Source organism: Chiloscyllium plagiosum, unplaced genomic scaffold, assembly GCF_037043375.1.
Source record: "Chiloscyllium plagiosum isolate Xiang-an unplaced genomic scaffold, Cpla_swu_hap1 HiC_scaffold_9, whole genome shotgun sequence".
Classification (NCBI taxonomy): Eukaryota; Metazoa; Chordata; class Chondrichthyes; order Orectolobiformes; family Hemiscylliidae; genus Chiloscyllium; species Chiloscyllium plagiosum.
In genome coordinates, this window is record NW_028270147.1 from 28,436,503 (window position 1) to 28,459,153 (window position 22,651).

At 39.4% G+C, this 22,651-nt stretch overlaps 1 protein-coding gene across 1 annotated transcript in view; it reads left to right on the forward strand.

Moving 5' to 3' along the window:
• szt2 (SZT2 subunit of KICSTOR complex) overlaps positions 1-22,651 on the forward strand; it is a 260,612-nt gene that overhangs the window by 136,078 nt on the left and 101,883 nt on the right. The window contains 6 exon segments of the mRNA XM_087990508.1: positions 843-945; positions 4,117-4,240; positions 4,336-4,447; positions 8,684-8,802; positions 9,958-10,122; positions 11,479-11,560. Coding sequence (XP_087846634.1) covers positions 843-945; positions 4,117-4,240; positions 4,336-4,447; positions 8,684-8,802; positions 9,958-10,122; positions 11,479-11,560 — 705 coding nt within the window.

Genomic DNA, 22,651 nt, shown 5'->3' on the forward strand with positions numbered 1-22,651 from the left:
CGCTGAAGAACAGCACCTCATCTTTTGATTAGGCATTTTACCACATTCAGGTCTTCTCATTGAGTTCAGTGGTTTTATTTCCTACCATTGCCTGTACTTACTGTTTTTTATCTTTTGCTCTCAACTCTCCTACTACCATTTTCTTTTGTCTTGCACCATTAGCTGTTTTTACCACTTAATGTCTTCTTTATCTCGAATCCTGTCACAAAACTTCCCTTTTGTTTTTTTTTTCCCCTCTTTTCCTCCCCTTTGTCTACCTTTGTAACTTGCTTAAAGTCTATTGCATCACTGACTTTTACAGTCTGATAAAAAGTCATTGACCAGATATTGTTTGATGTGCTGGCTGTTTCCAAAATTTTCTAATCTTACGTTTCCAGCATTTTGCAGTGTTTAACTTTGTGGTGCATAAACAGTCCCATAACTAACTTTTATTTGAATTAAATGGTCAGGTCTATCGATGTTTCAAAAAAGTTAAAGAAATATTATCCATCTAAAAGAAGGAAATTTAACAAAAACCTTTAAGGAGGAATTTAATAAATTTGATTGACAAGGAAAATTGCAGAAATGTGGAGAATGAGTAAGCAGTGGCTGAATTGTTCTGAAAGAACCAGCATCAACTTAATGATCTGAATGATTTTACTGCTGTTTCACCTATGGCTAAATAAGAATGATCAGATCTTATTCATTGTTTTTAACTTCCTTTATCCAGTCCAGTTTTTTTTTGTGGTATTTTCTTGACCCCGTATAACTTGTAATTTCTCTCCACATCTTGCACATCTACGGAACTTCGCTAAACGTGTACTTACTTCACTTCACGTACCTTGTTTACTTATATTTTTCAGCAATTCAGGCCCTGAGATCTGTTCTAAATGCTTTCTCGGTTGTGAACAGGAAAAATATGTTTGTCTACCAAGAAAGAGCCACCAAGTCTGTATTTTACCTAAGGTAAGAAAACAGCCCAGAGGACAGTGCTGCAACAATTGGCAATAAATTAGCAGTGGCCCTCCAGTCACAGTACTGGGGAAAAACTGTGATCATTAAGTAAAATTATACAGATACTACAAAAGAAGTTGTGACTAAAAAATCTGAGTGACACCAAGAAGGTATGTTCCATGTCTGACTGTGACATACTGCTGAACTAGGGAGTTTTTGTTTCTGGGTGTTAGAAATGGAAAGGAATTCAGCTTACTATGTTGGTAATCTTTTCCTTTAGAAATGTAAAAAAAAAAGTCATTATTATTTTAAAGGAGCACCTGTAATTCTGTACACTGTTTGGACAACGTTTTAAAATGAAAGCAAAACTTCAGGCTCGATTGTATTTTTGAAGTTATTCCAAGATGCATTTATTTTTATTTCACATTCTAATCAATCTTTTATTGGACTGCCTATGACCAAAAATGTAAATTGACATATATAAAAACGCAGTACCGTCACCTTCTATTTTTTCTGATTTATTCCTAAAATTTCAATTTACTAACTTGCAATCGTTTGCTTATTTTTATATTTACTGAAGCTTCCTTTATGTTGTCTTTGAAATATGCTTACTTCTACATTGTTCATATCTTGGTCCTTTGGGTGCCTATTAAACATTCAGTGGAAATAATATTTTCTCAGTTGAGCTCTCGTTGGGTTTATCACAATTGCTGATTATCAGTAGTTTTGTTACATGGAAATATTACTTTTTTTTGCTTAAAAATGAATAAAATGAGGGCCGAATACCTAATTTACAACTAGCTTTTTGGAGTAAAATTATGAAGCACTTTTTTGCATAAAGAATACTTAACTTATGGAACTTATTCCCCTAAAAGTACTACTGGACCAACTGAAATGTGAGACTGAGATCAATAGATTTCTTGTTAGTTCAAGACATTGATGCAAATGAACAAACACAGGGCTGGCATGGTGTAATTAAATGGGGAACAGTCTCAAGGGGCTGAATAGCTTAGTGTTTTTGTATCTCTAGTAGTCCTTAATTGTAATTTTTTGTCTTATTTTATTGAAGCAAAGTAAAACAATTAAGTCATTTATTTATTTCCAACAAATACAGAGAAGCCAAGTCATTAATACACATATCTTTCTCCCTTTCATGAGTAATATTTTCTTTTACTTCTACATCTCATTAAGGTTTCTGAAAGAAGATGAATTCTTCATAGAATAATAAAAACAGAAAACAAATTGTTTTGGGAAAAATGTACAAGTAGTGCAGTACTCAGATAATTCATTATATTTTCCTAAACTCATACTTTGCATATAGGTTTTGGCGAGGTCTTATTGATTTCAAGAGCAGTTTGAAGATAGGTAATAACATTAGCAGAAGAAGGTGACATACATATATAGCTCAGAGGTTGTCATGTCTTTGATTTAGCCACACGTTGAGTTGCAGTCTCCAGAAATAAGTATGATCTTATTATTATTACAGAGACATAGTCAGGAGGAGTTCAAAGCAAGGAACTTAACATTCAGGGTTATGTGACTTTGCAAAAGATCAGGCAGGAAGGAAATGGTGGTGGGGTAGCATTGTTAGTAGGGGATGGAAAAAGTGCAATACAAGAAATGATTTTCGATCAAATGATATGGAATCCACATGGGCAGAGGTAAGAAATAAAATAAAATGTACAGGATTCTGAAGGAATTTGATAGAGTAGATGTAGAGAGGCTGTTTACCCTTGTGGGAGTGTCTAGGATCAGAAGGCATAAAACAAAAGGTCACTCTTTTCAGACCAAGATGGGGAAGAATTTCTTTGAAGGATAATGAATCTGTGGAATTGCTCAGAACAGAGGGCTGCAGAGGTTTGGTTGTTAAATATATTCAAGGCTGAGCAAGACAGATTTTTAATATGTAAGGAAATCACTGATTTTGGGGAGAAGGTAGGGAAATGAAGGTAGGGAGGATTATAGATCAGCAAAGTAGACACAGTGTGTTCAATGGCCTGTTTCTGATGCTATGTCTTATTGTTTCATTCTCCTGGAAGTGTCTGTCTAGAACTAGGTTTTAATAGAAATCACAATAGCTAGAAACCACTTAACAATTAACTCTTGTGACACATTGAAAACCCATATGCCACTTATTCAAATTCAAGACTCCAAACTCTATACTAAATGGTATTAAAATATATATAAATCATACGAGTTCCATCATATCTATACATCCATGTGTAGCTATTGTTATATCTCAAGAGAAGTAGTAGTCTTAGTACTGACTCCAGAGTCTCACTGTATACTTTCCTCCAGTCCAAAAATAAAGTGTTCACCCTCTGATTCTGCTCATGAAATTTCTCTTCATATTGACACTGACCCTTTCATTCCATTGTCTTTAATTTTATTCGCAAACTTGTACCATTTTATCAAACAAAATTAATGGAAGTCCATTAATACCACATCGCCCTCAGCACCATTTACTTTTGAAAAGATTTGTGCTGGATTTCATAATCCACACGTGTCCTGATTTATCCGAGATAAATATTTCTAAGAGCACCACAGTTAAGCTAACCTGCCTGTAGTTGCTGGGTTTATTCTTAAATCCTTTTTGGATTTAAGTGTGTTGTTGCAAATTTCCAGCCTTCTGGCTTTATCTTGGATCCTGTATTAGAAGATTATGGCCATCACCTCTGCAATTCTCACCTTTCATTCTGTACCCTCAGATCCACACCACTGCTTTCCTGATGACTTTACTCTGATGGTTTTGATTTGGAATTCCTTCCATGCATTTAAGTTTTACACTTTGCTAAAATAACTAGTCAGGTGACAATAAAATGCTAAACTATTGAAAAACAAATTGGGCACTAAACCAAGAGTCTAAGAATGCAAGGAATGTGAATCTTTAATTCAAGTTTGCAGAGATTTAGTACAAGTTTGTTCTAATTAGACCGATTTACTTTATCATTGGTTTCTTTACTGGGTTGACAGATGATGCATGGTGAGCTCTTGCTTGCTCATTACCTGATTAGGTCAGAATTTATATAGAGAATTACTTTATTCGCAAAAAGTTGAAGTCACATGCTTACATATTAAGCCACAATAATATTGTACTGTAATAATACAGTAAAGTGCATATAGCCTAGTATTTGACCACTGATACCTGCTTTCTTCCTTAACACTTTATCACTTTTCTTCCAGACTGTCTGAAACAACATGCAGTGGCAATCCACTGGACTGGGACAGGGAGAGTCAGCCCCCACTGTCTTCTCGTTCACTGGCTTTAACACGTAGCCAGGAACCGATACTTGTTGATGAACTAGGGGTAAAGTCGAACATTGATCTTTTTATGTACCTCACATTTTTACCTGGATTAGTTTTGACTTTGCTCATAATTCTTTCCTTTTATGTTTAATCCAGAGTTCCAGACCCTTTGTGGATTCCACTCCCTCTCGAACTGCAGAGTCATCCCGACCTGTTGGCCAAGTAGATAAGCACATTCTACTGATGGTACATGGTGTTGGACAAGCAGGTAGGATTGCAACTTCTGATGATAAGTCAGAAGCATCCTAGCAATTTGGGAACAAAATTGCTGCAGAGTTCGAAAATGTATCCTACAGTAACAAATGAAATCACAAAATGATCAGCAATCAGACTGCCAAAATGGCAAGTTAGCTGTAAAAGTCTGACATGCTGTATTAAGGGAACACTTTTAATCAAAATCCTTTGTAGCACTCTTACTCTAGACACTGATTGAAGTGTTATCTGTGCTATCAGCCAAGGTTGAGGTCAAGGCTGAGCAATCAGCTAACCAAACACATTTGTACAGATTGTGCCTTCTGCCTCAAATTGAATTTTTGCCTCTACGTCATCAGTCATTTCAAATGAAATTCTGAATTTAGAGTCAATTGACACTGCACGAATCTCCAAGCATCTAATATTTGAAAATCCAAGGAAGAAAAATTTGTATTTCTATATCAGCTTAGGGTCATAGAGACATACATCGTGGAAACAGGCCCTTCAGTCCAACTCTTCCATGGTGACTAGATATCCTATTCCCGTTTGCTAGCATGTGGCTCATATCCCTTTAAAAGTCTTTCTATTCATATACCCATCCAGATGCCTTTTAAATATTGTAATTGTATCAGCTTCTACCACTTCCTCTGGCAGTTCATTCCATACGGGCCACTCACTGCATGAAAACGTTGCTCCTTAGGTCCCTTATAAATCTTTCCCCTCTCACCTTAAACCTGTGCCCTCCAGGTTTGGACTCCCCTACCCCTACCCTGAGGAAAGGACATTAAGTGTTCACCCTATCCATGCCTCTCATGACCTTATAAATTCCCATAAGGTCATCTCATAGCTCCAACGATCCAGGGAAAATAGCCTCAGCCTATTCAATCTCCCCATATAGCTCAAACCCTCCAACCCTGGCAACATCCTTATAAATCTTTTCCAAACCCTTCAAATTTCACAACATTTTTTCTATACCTGGAAGACCAGAATTGAACATAGTATTCCAAAAGTGGCCTAACCAATGTCCTATACAGCCGCTACATGATCTCCCAAGTCCTCTACTCAATGCTCTGACCAATAAAGGCAAGTGTACCAAACGCTGCCTTCACTATCCTGATCACTTGCAACTCCACTTTCAAGGAGCTATGAACCTGCACTCCAAAGTCTCTCTGCTTGGCATCACTCCACAGGGCCTTCCAATTAAGTGTATACGTTCAGCCCTGATTTACCTTCCCAAAATGCAGTACCTTACATTTTTCTAAATTAAACTCCATCTGCCATTTCTCAGCCCATTGGCCTATCTGGTCAAGATCCTGTTGTAATCTGAGGTAACCTTCTTTGCTGTCCACTACACCTCCAATTTTGGTGTGATCTGCAAACTTACTAACCATACCTCCTATGTTCACATCCAAATCATTTATATAAATGTTAAAAAGCAGTGGACCCAGCACCGATCCTTGTGGCGCACCACTGATCACAAGCCTCCAATCTGAAAAATAACCCTCCACCACCACCCTCTGTCTTCTACCTTTGAGCCAGTTTTGTATGCATATGGATAGTTCTCCCTGTATTCTGAGATCTCACCTTGCTAACCAGTCTACCATGTGGAACCTTGACAGACGCCTTACTGACATCCATATTATCCACGTCCACTGCTCTGCCTTTATTAATCATCTTCATCACTTCCTCAAAAAACCCAATCAAGTTAGTCAGATACGATTTCCTAAACACAGAGCCATGTTGACGATCCCTAATCAGTCCTTCCCTCTCCAAATACATGTAAATCCTGACCCTCCGAATCCCCTCCAACAACTTGCTCACCACCAATGTCAGGCTCACTGGTCTATAGTTCCATGGCTTTTCTTTAGATTAGATTAGACTATTTACACTGTGGAAACAGACCCTTAGGCCCAACAGGTCCGCACCGACCCTCCGAAGAGCAACCCACCCAGACCCATTCCCCTACATTACCCTTTCACCTAACACTACGGGCAATTTAGCATGGCCAACTCACCTAAACTGCACATTTTTGGACTGTGGGAGGCAACCGGAGCACCCGGAGGGAACCTACGTAGACACTGGGAGAACATGCAAACTTCACACAGACAGTTGCCTGAGGCGGGAATTGAACCCAGGTCTCTGGCGCTGTGAGGCAGCAATGCGTGCCACTGTGTCGCCCTTATCACCTTTCTTAAATAATGGTACCACGTTAGCCAGCCTCCAGTTTTCTGGCACCTCACCTATGGCTATCGATGTTGCAAATATTTCAGCAAGGGGCCCAGCAATCACTTCCCTAGATTCCCACAAAGTTCTGGAGTACACCAGATCAGGTCCTGGAGGTATATCCACCTTTTTTGCATTTTAAGACATCCATCACCTCCTCCACTGTGATATGGACACATTTCAAGATATCGCTATTTATTCTACTAAGTTCTCTAGTTTCCATATCCTTCTCCATAGTAAATACTGGTGCAAAATACTTGTTTAGTATCTTAGCATCTCCTGCAGCTCCACAATTGGTGACCTTGCTGATCTTAAAGGGGCCCTAATCTCTCCCTAGTTATTCTTTTGTCCTTATTGTATTTGTAGAATCTCTTTGGATTCTCCTTAACTCTATTTACCAAAGCCATCTTGTGTCCCAGCAATGTTTGCCCTCCTGATTTCCCTCTTGAGTATACTCCTACTGCCCTTATACTGTTCTAGGGGTTTACTGGGTCCCTGCTCTCTGTATCTGACATATGCTTCCTTCTTTTGTTACGTGATCTTAAAGGGTTTTAAAGCCGATGAAGTTCTTTCTGAAATGAGGCATGGAATTTCTGCTCCAAGAAATGGTGAATTTGTAGATGGCAATGGGCTGGTGACATATCTAAACCCTGCAAAGTAGCCTGCCATCCATTTACTCCATCTATACTTCCTGCTGCCTCAGGAAAACAATCAACATAATCAAAGACACCTTCCATCCTAGTGCTACTCTGTTCCACCCTCTTCCATTAGGCGTAAGATATAAAAGTTTGTGTACATGTACAAATAGATTCAAGAACAGCTTCTTCCCCGCTGTAATTAGTCTTCTGAATGGACTGCTCAAATTTTAAATGTACTGTTGATCTCGCTGTCTGTGCACCTTCTGTGCTGCCGTAACGTATTATTTACTCTGTGATATTATCCTATGTACTTTGTATGGTACGACATGCAAAACAAAACTTTTCACTGTACCTAGGTACATATGACAATAATAAATCAAATCAAATTGCTCATTAGATCACACACCTGACCATTTGCTTTTAGGATAATTTGTTAGGTGATTTTTCTGTCTGACGTTGTGGGTACCTGAAATGAGATTCTTATTTTTTCACAAGAAGGATATGGCGAAAATGTTGTTTGTAACTTTACTACTATATGAATGCAATACAGAAAGTCACAGAGTACTAACATAAGCAAATTGTTGTGCACTGCAACATATAAAAGGTGAATTAGTGAGATATCTTTATCTATTCAGACTACACATTTTCTAGAATTCTAAAATAATAAAAGATTATACAGTTACAGACTTGAACATACATTGTTACTAAAATAACTCCAAACAATAAGTTTAATCAAATCTATTTGCTTTTTTCTAAGACACTACAAAATAAAACAAAACACATCTATTATTAAGATTTTCTTTTCCCCAGTAACTTCCTCCTTGACTTATTCTGTTGCCCTTTAAGGATTGGAAAGATGTTAACTTGACTCTGTGCAATCTTCAAAGTTGAATTTCTCACATTCAGGCTCTCTGAAGTGGAGCTTCTGACATTTGCCCTTTAGTTTTAAAATACCGTAGTTTGTTCTTTTCATCCAATGGTGCATTTCTTTGTCAAGTGAGGCTAAGCAGAGTCATATCATCTGAAGTAACGAAAACCTACACCAATTACAGTTAAGCAGAATAATATATTAGGCAAATTTATGAATATACTTTGTGTGATTATAACTAAATTAAATTAATCATGAAATGTTAAATTACCTACTAGTACAATATGATCTTCAGCACAGTAGTGGAAGGTGTCAAGGCAATGCTAGGACCACTTAGGCCTGTCAATTGAAATATATTGGAATCAGCTGTTTATAACACAAGTCCAGTGAAAACACTTGTTAATGTAGATGCAAGTGCACATTTAATAGTTTGGTGTATTTGTGCACATTAGTCAGCCTTGCACTTCACAGTAATATTGCCTCATTTGTAGATTATTTTTTAAAAAATTACTGCTGTTCTCAGGACCTGAAATCACAGATGAGTTGGTGAAGGTTTTGCGAAGACGTTTAGATGAAGCAACACTTGATATCATCACTGTCATGCTGGTCCGGAACTGCAAACTGACCCCTGCCGATGTAGAGGTATATTGAACATGAAAGAGAGCTGGTGACTGGGTGTACCAATACTTCCAGTCTCTCTGCTGTCTAATTACTTCCTAATTGAATGTATGAAACAGATGTTACTCCTTTTAATCTGTTTTTACCTAAATGATATGAAAACTGATGTCAGCTCTTTTTATTAAAGCTACGTTTGTAAAAGGTTCAGTGTCCATTGCTGAGACAAGAGGTGAGACTCATTTATTTTGTGAGCTTTGTGAACCGTCACAGATTCACCAGCTCCAACTCTGGCTGGTGAATGATCTCTGGTGAAAGAAAATGCTACCACACTTTCAACCATTACTGTAATGTAAAAGCTTCACTAGTCAAGAAATAAGTTAATGGTAATTAAGGATCATTGTTATACCATAGACACAGAGGCTGGAGAAGTTCAGCAGGAGAGAGAAACAGAGTTAACATGCTGAGTCTGGTATAACTCATCAGATGGAAGGGTCTCTCTCTCTCTCTCTCTCTCTCTCTCTCTCTCTCTCTCTCTTTCTCGTTCCCTGCACAGATGCTGCCAGACCTGCTGAGTTTCTGCAGCATTCTCTTTTTTTCAGATTTCTAATATCCATGGTATTTTGCTTTCATTAAGGAAGAGTCTTCGTTGATTCTTGTTGGGTTGTAATGTTACAAAAAAAATCCACAGGATGGCAGTAATGGATCATTATAATAATGGACACTCCGATTTTGTATTTGAGATAGAAAGATATGATTTTAAACTTTAATGTGGTTGTGATGATTTAAAAATAGCTCTTCTACATTTTTATTTGCTTGATTTTAGTACTTTTAGATAGTCATTAAGAATTTTGTATCGATCCATAATAATAAAGCCTGTCCTGTCATTTTCTTCAAAGCTTTTGATCTCAAGCCACATGTTTCAGCACGCAAAGTTCTATACCTCTCCTTCTCCTGAGTGTTGTTCAGGGTGAAATCAATAATTTGAGCACTGTTTTTGGTACTGATAAAAGTTAGTTGTCTAGTCAGCAATAAAATATTAAAGCACCATTATTTTTCTGACAACAATTCATTGTAGCTCATTCCAAAATTAAGTTTTTTATAATTGAGATAATTCAGATTCAATGCTCTAGTAAGTTTTTAACTAGTTGATTTTTGAAAACCTATTTTTTTTCTTTGCAGTTTATACAGCCGCCTGGCACACCACCAACTGAAGTGGTGCAGTTCACAATCTCAAACTGCTGTCTACCTTGGCTGCATGCTGTCGCATATTACCTGCGTCAGAACCTACTGATATTCCTTCATACTCCAAAGTACACAGACAGTAATGTAGAACACCACTTCCAGGTAACTAGCAGTATCTGTCACTTATCCCTAAATACAGAAAACATAATATTCACCCTATTAAGTAAGACATAGTGAGATAATGCACTTTGTGTCTCTGTGTCTTGATTTCTTTAAATCTAACCAGAACTATCTCTGACTGCATCCAACTTTACGGTTTTGGATTCTGTAGCTTTTATTTTGTGCGCCTGATATTTGTGATTTCACTCTGGTTTTTAATGGGCTGACTGGTGGAAATAATTTGCATGACAGATTTTTCAGCCCAGTTTTAAGTATGATTAAGATAATCTTTTTAACTAAGACTAAAATCAAACATTGAACTGGTGTAGAATCATGGTCTGAATGTTAATGCACTGCTAGTTATTACAACTCACCGAACATCCTAAATAATTAAGTGGGAGGGCAAAGTTTGACTTTAATTTTAAAAATTCTGAGCATATTCAAAATCCAGGCTGTCTTGTCGATGGCGCAGTACGACCTGGGAGATCCATCAGATCTGATCTTTTGCCCCTACAGGCCAATGCTCAAAACAGCACTGTTGGCTTACTCACCAGTACCTTGGCTGTACCCCACCTGCTCTCAGCTTTGCTGGAGGCGTAATTGAGTCGCATGTCAGAATTCCCTTCTTTTTAACATCCTATAAAAGAGTCCAGCTGCAATTTTCCACTCAGCTTCCAGGTTCATCCAGGTGAGATCAATGAGTTTATCTGTCTGGATGCAACTCCATTTTGAAGCACTACTGCCTTTATTTAGCTCCTTGAAACTCCTTTCAAGCAGGTTTGCCTCAGTTCAAACTGCCAGCTTCAAGGATACACCCACTGCCCTTAATTGGACAGCAAGCCTGTCCTCAAACCATTAATTATATTGTAGGGAAAAGCACCGTAAGTAAATGTTTCTCAAGTAATGCAGGCTTCTCATTCACAGTTGAGCTTGACCGCAGAGTTCAGAAGCCCACGGGGAAACTTTTGCCCATTGTACTTGTAATGTTGCTGTACCTGTCCAAAGTTTAACATGAGCATATGCTTATCATTTAATCTAATATCTGTGAAGTTATTTTGAATTTGTTAATTGTACACTGTGAAACTACTGGAGGTGATGCAAAGTTTGGAGTTCCAAATATGATTGAGTTGTTCCCTTTTTCTCATTGTACATTCTGTATTGTCGACAAACCAACACATCAATCATGGTACAAGGCTACGAGTAAAATGTTGTCTTTCATCCAGTATGCACTATACATGTGCAAGTGTCTTTTTTTCTCTGAAAATTGTACAAAGGAAGGAATTTGTGACTGCTTTGTGAGAATTAATTTGATTTTAATGGTGAATTTGTTGTGTTTGTTGTGAAATTTGTTTTCTACAGCACTACACGCATGGAAAAAATGTATCTGATGCAGACATCTATCTCTACAATAAACCTGGTGGTCAAGGAACTGGTGGGAAAGGTAACATAAATCTTCCTTTACAGCAGTTGATTTATGTGTACAGTATTAGTTTTTAAAAAATACTATATTCTGTTTCCATTTTGTTTTGTAAATAGAAGATTAGCAACTACATTAAATGTTTTATCATTCATTCATCTCAACTTAAAATTGGATATTCTGTCATTGGTACAGGGTAAGGCTGCTGTTTCTAAATCTTAATGTGCACATAAGGTCATTGTTCTGGTCAGTTGCACATCTAGCTTCATTCTAAAACATGTTCACTGTCATGGGAATATGTCAAATTTCTTCACTCTTTTCATATCTGTTATATTTTCAAATGCTTGTAAAGTAAAGGTTTAGAAACATAACAATAATATTTGTATTGAATGCCTTGGTAAGTTTTCTGCACTTTAATCTGTTTTCATTGTCTTCTAGCCATTATGTAACCTCAAGATCTGACTTTGTTTTGATATCAGTGGAAGAGGTTGATTTGACTATCTGGTTAGGTTGAAAATTACTCTGATATGATTTTGTGCAGTATTGCTTCTTGGGCTGAGATTTTAAAAAGCTGCATCCTTATGAAAGTATTCTTCCAGGTCATTCATGAACTGTTTGCTATCTAACTTACACTCTCAAAATTTATGTCCTCGAGAGTAGTAATATCTGGATTACTCCCAGTGCTATGAGCTAGTGAGGGCAGGAATAGGAGGATAGAGCTGCTCTTCCAGCACCACTGATCCAGATGAATGCATGGCTGAGGAGCTGGTGTATGAGAGAAGGATTCACATTTTGGATCATTGGAAGCTCTTTTGGGGTAGAAGTGACCTGTACAAGAAGGATGGATTGCACCTAAATTGGAAGGGGACTAATATACTGGCAGGGAAATTTGCTAGAGCTGCTCGGGAGGATTTAAACTAGTAAGGTCGGGGGGTGGGACCCAGGGAGATAGTGAGGAAAGAGATCAATCTGAGACTGGTACAGTTGAGAACAGAAGTGAATCAAACAGTCTTGGCAGGCAGGGACAAAGCAGAGAACAAGGTAGGACTGATAAATTAAACTGCATTATTTCAATGCAAGAGACTGAACAGGGAAGGCAGATGAACTCAGGGCATGGTTAGGAACATGGGACTGGGATATCATAACAATTACAGAAACATGGCTCAGGGATGGGCAGGATTGGCAGCTTAATGTTCCAGAATACATATGCAACAGGAAGGACAGAAAGGGAGGCAAGAGAGAAGAGGGGAAGTCATGTTTTTGATAAGGAATAGCATTACAAGTGTACTGAGGGAGGATATTCCCCGAAATATTCCAGGGGAGTTATTTGGGTGGAACTGAGAAATAAGAAAGGGATGATCACCTTATTGGGATTGTGTAATAGACCCCATTATAGTCAGGGAAATTGAGAAACAAATTTGCAAGGAGATCTCCGTTATCTGTAAGAATAATGGGGTGGTTATGAAAGGGGATTTTAACTTTCCAAACGTAGACTGAGACTGCCATAGTGTTAAGGGTTTAGATGGAGAGGAACTTGTTAAGTGTGTACAAGAACATTTTCTGATTCAATATGTGGATGTATCTACTAGAGAAGGTGCAAAACTTGAACTACTCTTGAGAAGTCAGACAGGACAGGGAACTGAGGTGCCAGTGGGGGAGCTCTTTGGGGCCAGCGACCATAATTCTATTAGATTTAAAATAGTGATGGAAAGGGACAGACTGGATCTAAAAGTTGAAGTTCTAAATTGAGGAAAGGCCAATTTGACGGTATTAGGCAAGAACTTTCAAAGCTGGTTGGGGGCAGATGTTTGCAGGTAAAGGGACAGCTGGGAAATGGGAAACCTTCAGAAATGAGATAACGAGAGTCCGGAGAAAGTGTATTCCTGTTAGGGTGAAAGGAAATGCTAGATAACTAAAGAAATTGAGGATTTGGTTAAGAAAAAGAAGGAAGCATATGTCAGGTATAGACAGGATATATCGAGTGAATCCTTAGAAGAGTATAAAGGCAGTAGGAATGTATTTAAGAAGGAAATCAGGAGGGGAAAAGGGAACATGAGATAGCTTTGGCAAATAGAGTTAAGGAGAATCCAAAGGGTTTTTTCAAATACACGAAGGACAAAATGGTAACTAGGGAGAGAATAGAACCCCTCAAATATCAACAAGGCAGCCTTTGTGTGGAGCCACAGAAAATGGGGGAGATAATAAACGAGTATTTTGCATCAGTATTTACTATGGAAAAGGACATGGAAGATGTAGGGAAGTAGATGGTGACATCTTGAAAAGTGTCCATATTACAGAGCTGGTTGTCTTGAATGCATAAAAGTGGATATATTCCCAGGATCTGATCAGGTGTACCCTAGAACTCAGTGGGAAGCGAGGGAAGTGATTGCTGGGCCTCTTACTGAGATATTTGTATCATCGATAGTCACACGTGAGGTGCCGGAAGACTGGAGGTTGGCTAACATGATGCCACTGTTTAAGAAGGGTCGTAAGGACAAGCCAGGGAACTACAAACCAGTGAGTCTGATGTCGGTGGTGGTCAAGTTGTTGGAGGGAATCCTGAGGGACAGGATATACATGTATTTGGAAAGGACTGATTAGGAATAGTCAACATGGCTTTGTGTGTGAGAAATCATGTCTCACAAATTTGATTGAGCCTTTTGAAGAAGTAACAAAGAGGATTGATGAGGGCAGATTAATTGATCTACATGGACTTCAGTAAGGCGTTCAACAACATTCCCCATGGGAGACTGGTTAGCAAGGTTAGATCTCATGGAATTCAGGGAGAACTCGCCATTTGGATATAGAAATGACTCAAAGATAGAAGACAGACGGTGATGGTGGAGGGTTGTTTTTTACACTGGAGGCCTGTGACCAGTGGAGTGTCACAAAGATCGGTGCTGGGTCCACTACTTTTCATCATTTATATAAATGACTTTGATGTGAGAATAAGAGATACAGTTAGTAAGTTTGCAGATGACACCAAAATTGGAGGTGTAGTGGACAGCGAAGAAGGTTACTTCAGATTACAACAGGATATTGACCAGATGAGCCAATAAGCTGAGAAGTGGCAGATGGAGTTTAATTTAGATAAATGTGAAGTGTTGCATTTTGGGAAAGCAAATCTTAGCAGGACTTATACATTTAATGGTAAAGTCCGAGGGAGTGTTGCTGACCAAAGAGACCTTGGAGTGCAGGTTCATAGCTCCTTGAAAGTGGAGTTGCAGGTAGATAGGATAGTGAAGAAGGCATTTGGTATGCTTTCCTTTATTGGTCAGATTATTGAGTACAGGAATTGGGTAGTCATGTTGCGGCTGTACAGGACATTGGTTAGGCACTGTTGGAATATTGCGTGCAATTCTGGTCTCCTTCCTATCAGATTTATGTTGTGAAATTGAAAGGGTTCAGAAAAGATTTACAAGGATGTTGTCAGGATTGGAGGGTTTGAGCTAGAGGGAAAGGTTAAATAGGCTAAGGCTATTTTGCCTGGAGTGTCAGAGGCTGAGGGGTGACCTTATAGAGGTTTATAAAATCATGAGGGGCATGGATATGTTAAATAGGCAAAGTCTTTTCCCTGGGGTCGGGGAGTCCAGGACGAGAGGGTATAAGTTTAGGGTGAGAGGGGAAAGATATTAAAGAGACCGAAGGGGCAACCTTTTCACGCAGAGGATGATAAGTGTATGGAATGAGCTGTCAGAAGGAAGTGGTGGAGGCCAGTACAATTGCAACATTTAAAAGGCATCTGGATGGATATATGAATAGGAAGGGTTTGGAGGGATATGGGCCAGTTCCTGGCAGGTGTGACTAGATTGGTTGGGGATATCTGGTCAGCATGGACAGGTTGGACTGAAGGGTCTGTTTCCCTGCTATGTCTCAATGACTACATGACTAAGTAATCTGCAGTATCAATTGTCATGACTGGGAGAAGTGATTGATGTCCTGTCTTCTTTTTTCATTCATTCATGAGATGTGGGTGTCTCTGGCCAGGCCAGCATTTATTGCTTATCCCTAATGATTCCAAATGAGAGTCAACCACATTGCTGTTTTTCTGGAGTCATATGTCAGCCAGCCTAGGCAAGTATGGTGTATTTCCTTCCCTCAAAGAACGTTAGTGAACCAGATAGATTTTTACAACAATTGATCACTATTATTTTTTACTTCGAAATTTTTACTGAATTCTACCTTCACCATCTGGTGTGATTTGAACCGTTGTCCCTGGAACATCAGTCAGGTGTTCTGGATTACTAATCTAGTGACATTACCGCCACACCACTACCTACTTTTAGCTATTAAGTGTTAATAAGTAAACTGGCAAAGATAAGGGCATGTTTGATCTAGGTTTTACTAACTCTGGTTCTAACTCTTGTGAGGTTGATCTTCAGTCAGCAATGTTGAATAGAGACTGCACTGATGACATTAAGATCCAATAAATGCTCTATAGACTGTCAACAAAGGAAGCTGTGTTTGTTTAAACCAGTGCAGAATCCTCTGTGATCTTCAGCTTCAAACAATATCTGGCAAATATCACATGTAATGAAGTGTGACATGTCTAGAAAATAGCGCAAATAGTTGGACTCCTTGCAATTGATGCATTCTGTTTGTTACTAGCTAAAATTCAATTGCATGGGAAATCTATACATGCAAAGGTAAAACAAACAGGTCAACAATGCAAACAATACAATTTCCAACAGTTGCCAAAGTAAACCAGGATCTTATTTCAGGTTTCTAAGTTTGTTACAGTGATGGTTGTATGAATTTTTTTCTATTCTTGGCATGACTTCCAGAATCCCATCCAGAAAGGATTCCTTATTAGAAAGGTCTAACAAGCAAAGTCAATACAGGTCATTCTGTTATCAGGCGCATTTCGCAAACTCGGTTGATGAACTGGGGACATTGTTTCTACGGCATGAACTTTTAAAATGTGTGTTGTCTGTAACATGATTATAGCGGCAACACTTTAAGTACTGTTCCTCAAGTGCGATTTTTCCATAATGCAGGGTTGCACAAGGTTGAACTGATGATTGCACTTTTAAGCAAAGACAAAAGTCCTGGACTGCGAAATCTGATGGTGCCATGCCTATTTAATATCTTTGAATTTAAACGAACATTATTCTCAGGAACATGAATGATTACTTTCTTTTGATGCAAACTGATGTTTAACCCCATTGTGTTTCTGAAAATAAAATTAAGTTGAAGAATGGCATTTTGCATTGGGTTGGTTTTGAGGAATGAAAGTGAAGCACAAAATCCTATACCGTGGGATACAACCGAAGTTTAGAAAAGTGAAATGGACAGATAAATTGGCTAATAGTAATTAGGAGGTATTGAAGTTGATTTAAAACCAAAACTTATTAGGAGAAAAGAAAAATAATTGGAGTGCCATTAAAGTAAAGGACTTTAAAGTAAAGTTCCTGATGTAATCCCTTAGGCTGATGCGTCTACATGAAACTAATTCAGGTTGTGTTCCAAAGCAAGGACAGGTATCTGAATTGGGTAGGACTCAAAGTATACAGTAATGTATAATGGGTCGGTGAGCTTTGGTGCCTCTCCAGAATAAGAATGATAATGCATCCTGCTTGCATGTGGGAGATTCTATTACATTTGAAGAAAGATCTGCAGTGAACAATCCTGACATTTTCATTGTCGTATTATGTGACCTTCTTTATTAAAAACAATATTTCTGTGAGCTAATAATTCAGCTAGTTGACTCAAGGACTCCTGAAAGGGAGCAGCATGCGAGAGCTGCACCAGAGATTTGGCTGCTGCTTCGGTGTCACAGGACTCGAAATGTTGACTCTGCTTTCCCTACCGCTGATGCTGCCAGACCTGCTGAGTTTCTCCAGCAATTTCTTTTTTACATATCTTATTTCTCCCACTAGCCATGTTTTGAAGTTTCTGATCAAAATAAAGGTTTTTTTTTGGCTCACCCAATAAAATGGTAAATTGGCTGAAGTAAATTTCACAGAAGAGAAATTCATCTCACCAGTCTTGGTTGGATTTCATTCCATAATCAGAAGGCCTGTATCACATTGGGAAGTTCAAGTTGCTTCTATTGGATAATGGCTGTTACACTGTAATGGGGAGGGATAGATGATGGAGATAGAAAATTATATATTGGGTGACCTTATAGAGGTCAAAATGAGGTTATAAAATGATGAGGGACGTGGACAGGATGAATATCCAAGGTTTTTTCCCTGGGTTGGTGCGTCCAAATCTAGAGAGTATAAGTTTAAGGTGAGAGAGAAAGACTTAATAAAACCTGAGAGAACTTTTTCATGCAGAGCTGGTATGTGTATGGAATGAGCTGCCAGAGTAAGTGGCGAAGGCAGATACAAGTACAAGTTTTAAAAGGTATCTGGGTGGTACATGAATAGAAAGATCTTGGAGGGGTATGGGTCAAATGCTGGCAAATGGGGCTAGGTCAGATTGGGATGTCTGGTCGGTGTGGACAAATTGGACCAAAGGGTCTGTTTCTATGCTGTAGAACTCTACGACTATGTACAGAAGTGGGGAGGGGGTGGAGAGTTGGTGGGGGTGGTGAGACAATGTTCTTGCTGTGGGATAATTAATGGCAGTGCTGCCAGTTTTCTTTAAGAGATTGGAAGGTGAAATGGGTGATGCTTTGGAGCAGGCAAAACAAAACAGTAATGCACTGTAATACAAAGAGAGTGAACAAGAATTAGTTCACATGAAAGTTGTGGGGATGTATGTCAGAGAAAGTAAAACAAAGCCACTACAGGAAGGATTTGGTTCAGTGGCACAAGATGAAGTGAAAGAGATACGGCTAGTATTGTGATGTTTGTAATAAGGAAAGGTGCTATAGGAAGTGAGATGTTAGGAGAGTGAAAACTTTTCTGGGCATCAGAGGAGAGAAAACACGTATAATTACATTGGATTGAAACAGAAAGGTAGCACAGAAAACCATTGCTGTGATAAAAGGAATCAGAAGTGCTGTGGAAGAAAAAGAAGGGGAAAATGCTATACCATAGAGAAATTAGAGCAAATTGACACTTGGTAGGAATTTGGGATACAAAATAGGATATAATAAAAACTAACCATGTTCTTTAGTAATCTAATCCATCTTTTGAGAAATAATTGATAACAATAATAATTGAAATTGAACTTAACAAAGTCTAAAACAAGATTAACTGTCTGCTTGGGTGAATCTTGTATGTCAAAGTTTGTTAAATTCAAAAGAATACAAAATGAGAGCTTAATTTTAATAATCAGTCTTCATGCTAAAATTACATGACAGTTACTGCACATTGCACACCACAGTAACGATAAGGTAACAATTTTATGAATTTTCCAGTTGGTAGAAAAGAGCCTTGCTACTGCATTTTAACAATTGTGCTGATTGTTTTTACATTACAAAAATAGTAGTAACAAATCTGTGTGCAATTTGACCAACTGAATGGGGGGAAAAAAAGACATTTATTTGTAATGACAATGTCGTCAGCCCAGTAAGTGAGCATAGAGTCATAGAGATGTACAGCATGGAAACAGACCCTTCGGTCCAACCCGTCCATGCCGACCAGATATCCCAACCCAATCTAGTCCCACCTGCCAGCACCTGGCCCATATCCCTCCAAACCCTTCGTATTCATATAACCATCCAAATGCCTCTTAAATGTTGCAATTGTACCAGCCTCCACCACATCCTCTGGCAGCTCATTCCATACACATACCACCCTCTGCGTGAAAAAGTTGCCCCTTAGGTCTCTCTCATATCTTTCCCCTCTCACCCTAAACCTATGCCCTCTAGTTCTGGACTCCATGATCCCAGGGAAAAGACTTTGTCTATTTATCCTATCCATGCCCCTCATAATTTTGTAATCCTCTATAAGGTTACCCCTCAGCCTCCGATGCTCCAGGGAAAACAGCCACAGCCCGTTCAGCCTCTCCCTATCGCTCAAATCCTCCAACCCTGCAAACATCCTTGTAAATGTTTTCTGAACCCTTTCAAGTTTCACAACATCTTTTCGATAGGAAGGAGACCAGAATTGCATGCAATATTCCTACAGTGGCCTAACCAGTGTCCTGTACAGCCGCAACATGACCTCCCAACTCCTGTACTCAATACTCTGACCAATAAAGGAAAGCATACCAAATGCCGCCTTCACTATCCTATCTACCTGCAACTCCACTTTCAAGGAGCTATGAACCTGCACTCCAATGTCTCTCTGTTCAGCAACACTCCCTAGGACCTTACCATTAAGTGTATAAGTCCTGCTAAGATTTTCTTTCCCAAAATGCAGCACCTTGCATTTATCTGAATTAAACTCCATCTGCCACTTCTCAGCCTATTGGCCCATCTGGTCCAGATCCTTTTGCAATCTGAGGTAACCTTCTTCGCTGTCCACTATGCCTCTAATTTTGGTGTTATCTGCAAACTTACTAACTATATACCTCTTATGCTCGCATCCGAGTCATTTATGTAAATGACAAAAAGTAGAGGACCCAGCACCGATCCTTGTGGCACTCCACTGGTCACAGGTCTCCAGTCTGAAAAACAACTCTCCACCACCACCCTCTGTCTTCTATCTTTGAGCCAGTTCTGTATCCAAATGGCGAGTTCTCCCTTTATTCATTGAGATCTCACCTTGCTAATCAGTCTCCCATGGGGAACATTGTCGAATGCCTTACTGAAGTCCATATAGATCACATCTACTGCTCTCCCCTCATCAATCTTCTTTGTTACTTCTTCAAAAAACTCAATCAAGTTTGTGAGATATGATTTCCCATGCACAAAGCCACGTTGACTATCCCGAATCAGCCCTTGCCTTTCCAAATACATGTACATCCTGTCCCTCAGGATTCCCTCCAACAACTTGCCCACCACTGAGGTCAGGCTCACCAGTCTATAGTTCCCAGGCTTGTCTTTACCGCCCTTCTTAAACAGTGGCACCACGTTTGCCAACCTCCAGTCTTCCGGCATCTCACCTGTGACTATCGATGATACAAATATCTTAGCAAGAGGCCCAGCAATCACTTCTCTAGCTTCCCACAGAGTTCTCGGGTACACCTGATCAGGTCCTGGGGATTTATCCACCTTTAACCCGTTTCAAGACATCCAGCACTTCCTCCTCTGTAATCTGGACATTTTGCAAGATGTCACCATCTATTTCCCTATATCTCCCATATCCTTTTTCACAGTAAATACTGATGCAAAATATTCATTTAGTATCTCCCCCATTTTCTGTGGCTCCACAAAAAGGCCGCCTTGCTGATCTTTGAGGGGCCCTATTCTCTCTCTAGTTACCCTTTTGTCCTTAGTATATTTGTAAAAACCCTTTGGATTCTCCTTAATTCTATTTGCCACTATCTCAGGTCCCTTTTTTGCCCTCCTGATTTCCCTCTTAAGTATACTCCTACTTCCTTTATACCCTTCTAAGGATTCATTCGATCTATCCTGTCTATACCTGACATATGCTTCCTTTTTCTTAACCAAACTCTTAATATCTTTAGTCATCCAGCATTCTTGATGTCACAAGGAATTAAGGGCTATGGGGAGAATGCGGGTAAGTGGAGTTGAAATGCCCATCAGCCATGATTGAATGGCGGAGAGGACTCGATGGGCTGAATGGCCTTACTTTCACTCGTATGTCTTATGGTCTTATTCCCTATACCTACCAGCCTTCCCTTTCACCCTGACAGGAATATACTTTCTCTGGATTCTTGTTATCTCATTTCTGAAGGCTTCCCATTTTCCAGCCGTCCCTTTACCTGCGAACATCTGCCTCCGATCAGCTTTCGAAAGTTCTTGCCTAATACCATCAAAATTGGCCTTTCTCCAATTTAGAACTTCAACTTTTAGATCTGGTCTATCCTTTTCCATCATGATTTTAAAACGAATAGAATTATGGTCGCTGGCCCCAAAGTGACGCTCCCCCACTGACGCCTCAGTCACCTGCCCTGCCTTATTTCCCAAGAGTGGGTCAAGTTTTGCACCTTCTGTAGTAAGTACATCCACATACTGAATCAGAAAATTGTCTTGTATGCACTTAAGAAATTCCTCTCCATCTAAACCTTTAACACTATGGCAGTCCCAGTCGATGTTTGGAAAGTTAAAATCCCTGACCATAACTACCGTATTATTTTTACAGATAACTGAGATCTCCTTGCAAGTTTGTTTCTCAATTTCCCTTTGACTATTAGGGGGTCTATTATACAATCCCAATAAGGTGATCATCCCTTTCTTATTTCTCACTTCCACCCTAATAACTTCCCTGGATGTATTTCCAGGAATATCCTCCCCCAGCACAGCTGTAATGCTATCCCTTATCAAAAATGCCACTCCCCCTCCTATCGCCTCTCTTTCTATCCTTCCTGTAGAATTTGTATCCTGGAACATTAAGCTGCCAGTCCTGCCCATCCCTGAGCCGTGTTTCTGTAATTGCTATGATATCCCAGACCCATGTTCCTAACCAATCCCTGAGTTCATCTGCCTACCCTTGCATTGAAATAAATGCAGTTTAATTTATTAGTCCAACCTTGTCCCTGCCTGCGCCTGACTGTTGTTTGATTCACTTTTGTTCTCAACCGTACCAGTCTCAGATTGATCTCTTTCCTCACTATCTCCCTGGGTCCCACCCCCCGACCTTACTAGTTTAAATCCTCCCGAGCAGTTCTAGCAAATTTCCCTGCCAGTATATTAGTCCCCTTCCAATTTGGGTGCAATCCGTCCTTCTTGTACAGGTCACTTCTACCCCAGAAGAGCTTCTAGTGATCCAAAAATGTGAATCCTTCTCTCAATATCCAGCTCCTCAGCCATGCATTCATCTGCTCTAACCTCCTGTTCCTGCCCTCACTAGCTCGTAGCACTGGGAGTAATCCAGATATTACTACCCTTGAGGACCTCCTTTTCAAATTTCTGCCTAACTCTCTATAATCTCCCTTCAGAATCTCAACCTGTTCCCTTCCTATATCGTTGGTTCCAATGTGGACAATGACCTCTTGCTGGCCCCTCTTCCCCCGTGGGAACATTCTGCACTCTCTCTGAGACATCCTTGATCCTGGCACCAGGGAAACAACACACCATTCTGTTTTTTCTCTACTGGCCACAGAAATGTCTGCCTGAACCTCGGACTACAGAATCCCCTAACACAATTGGTC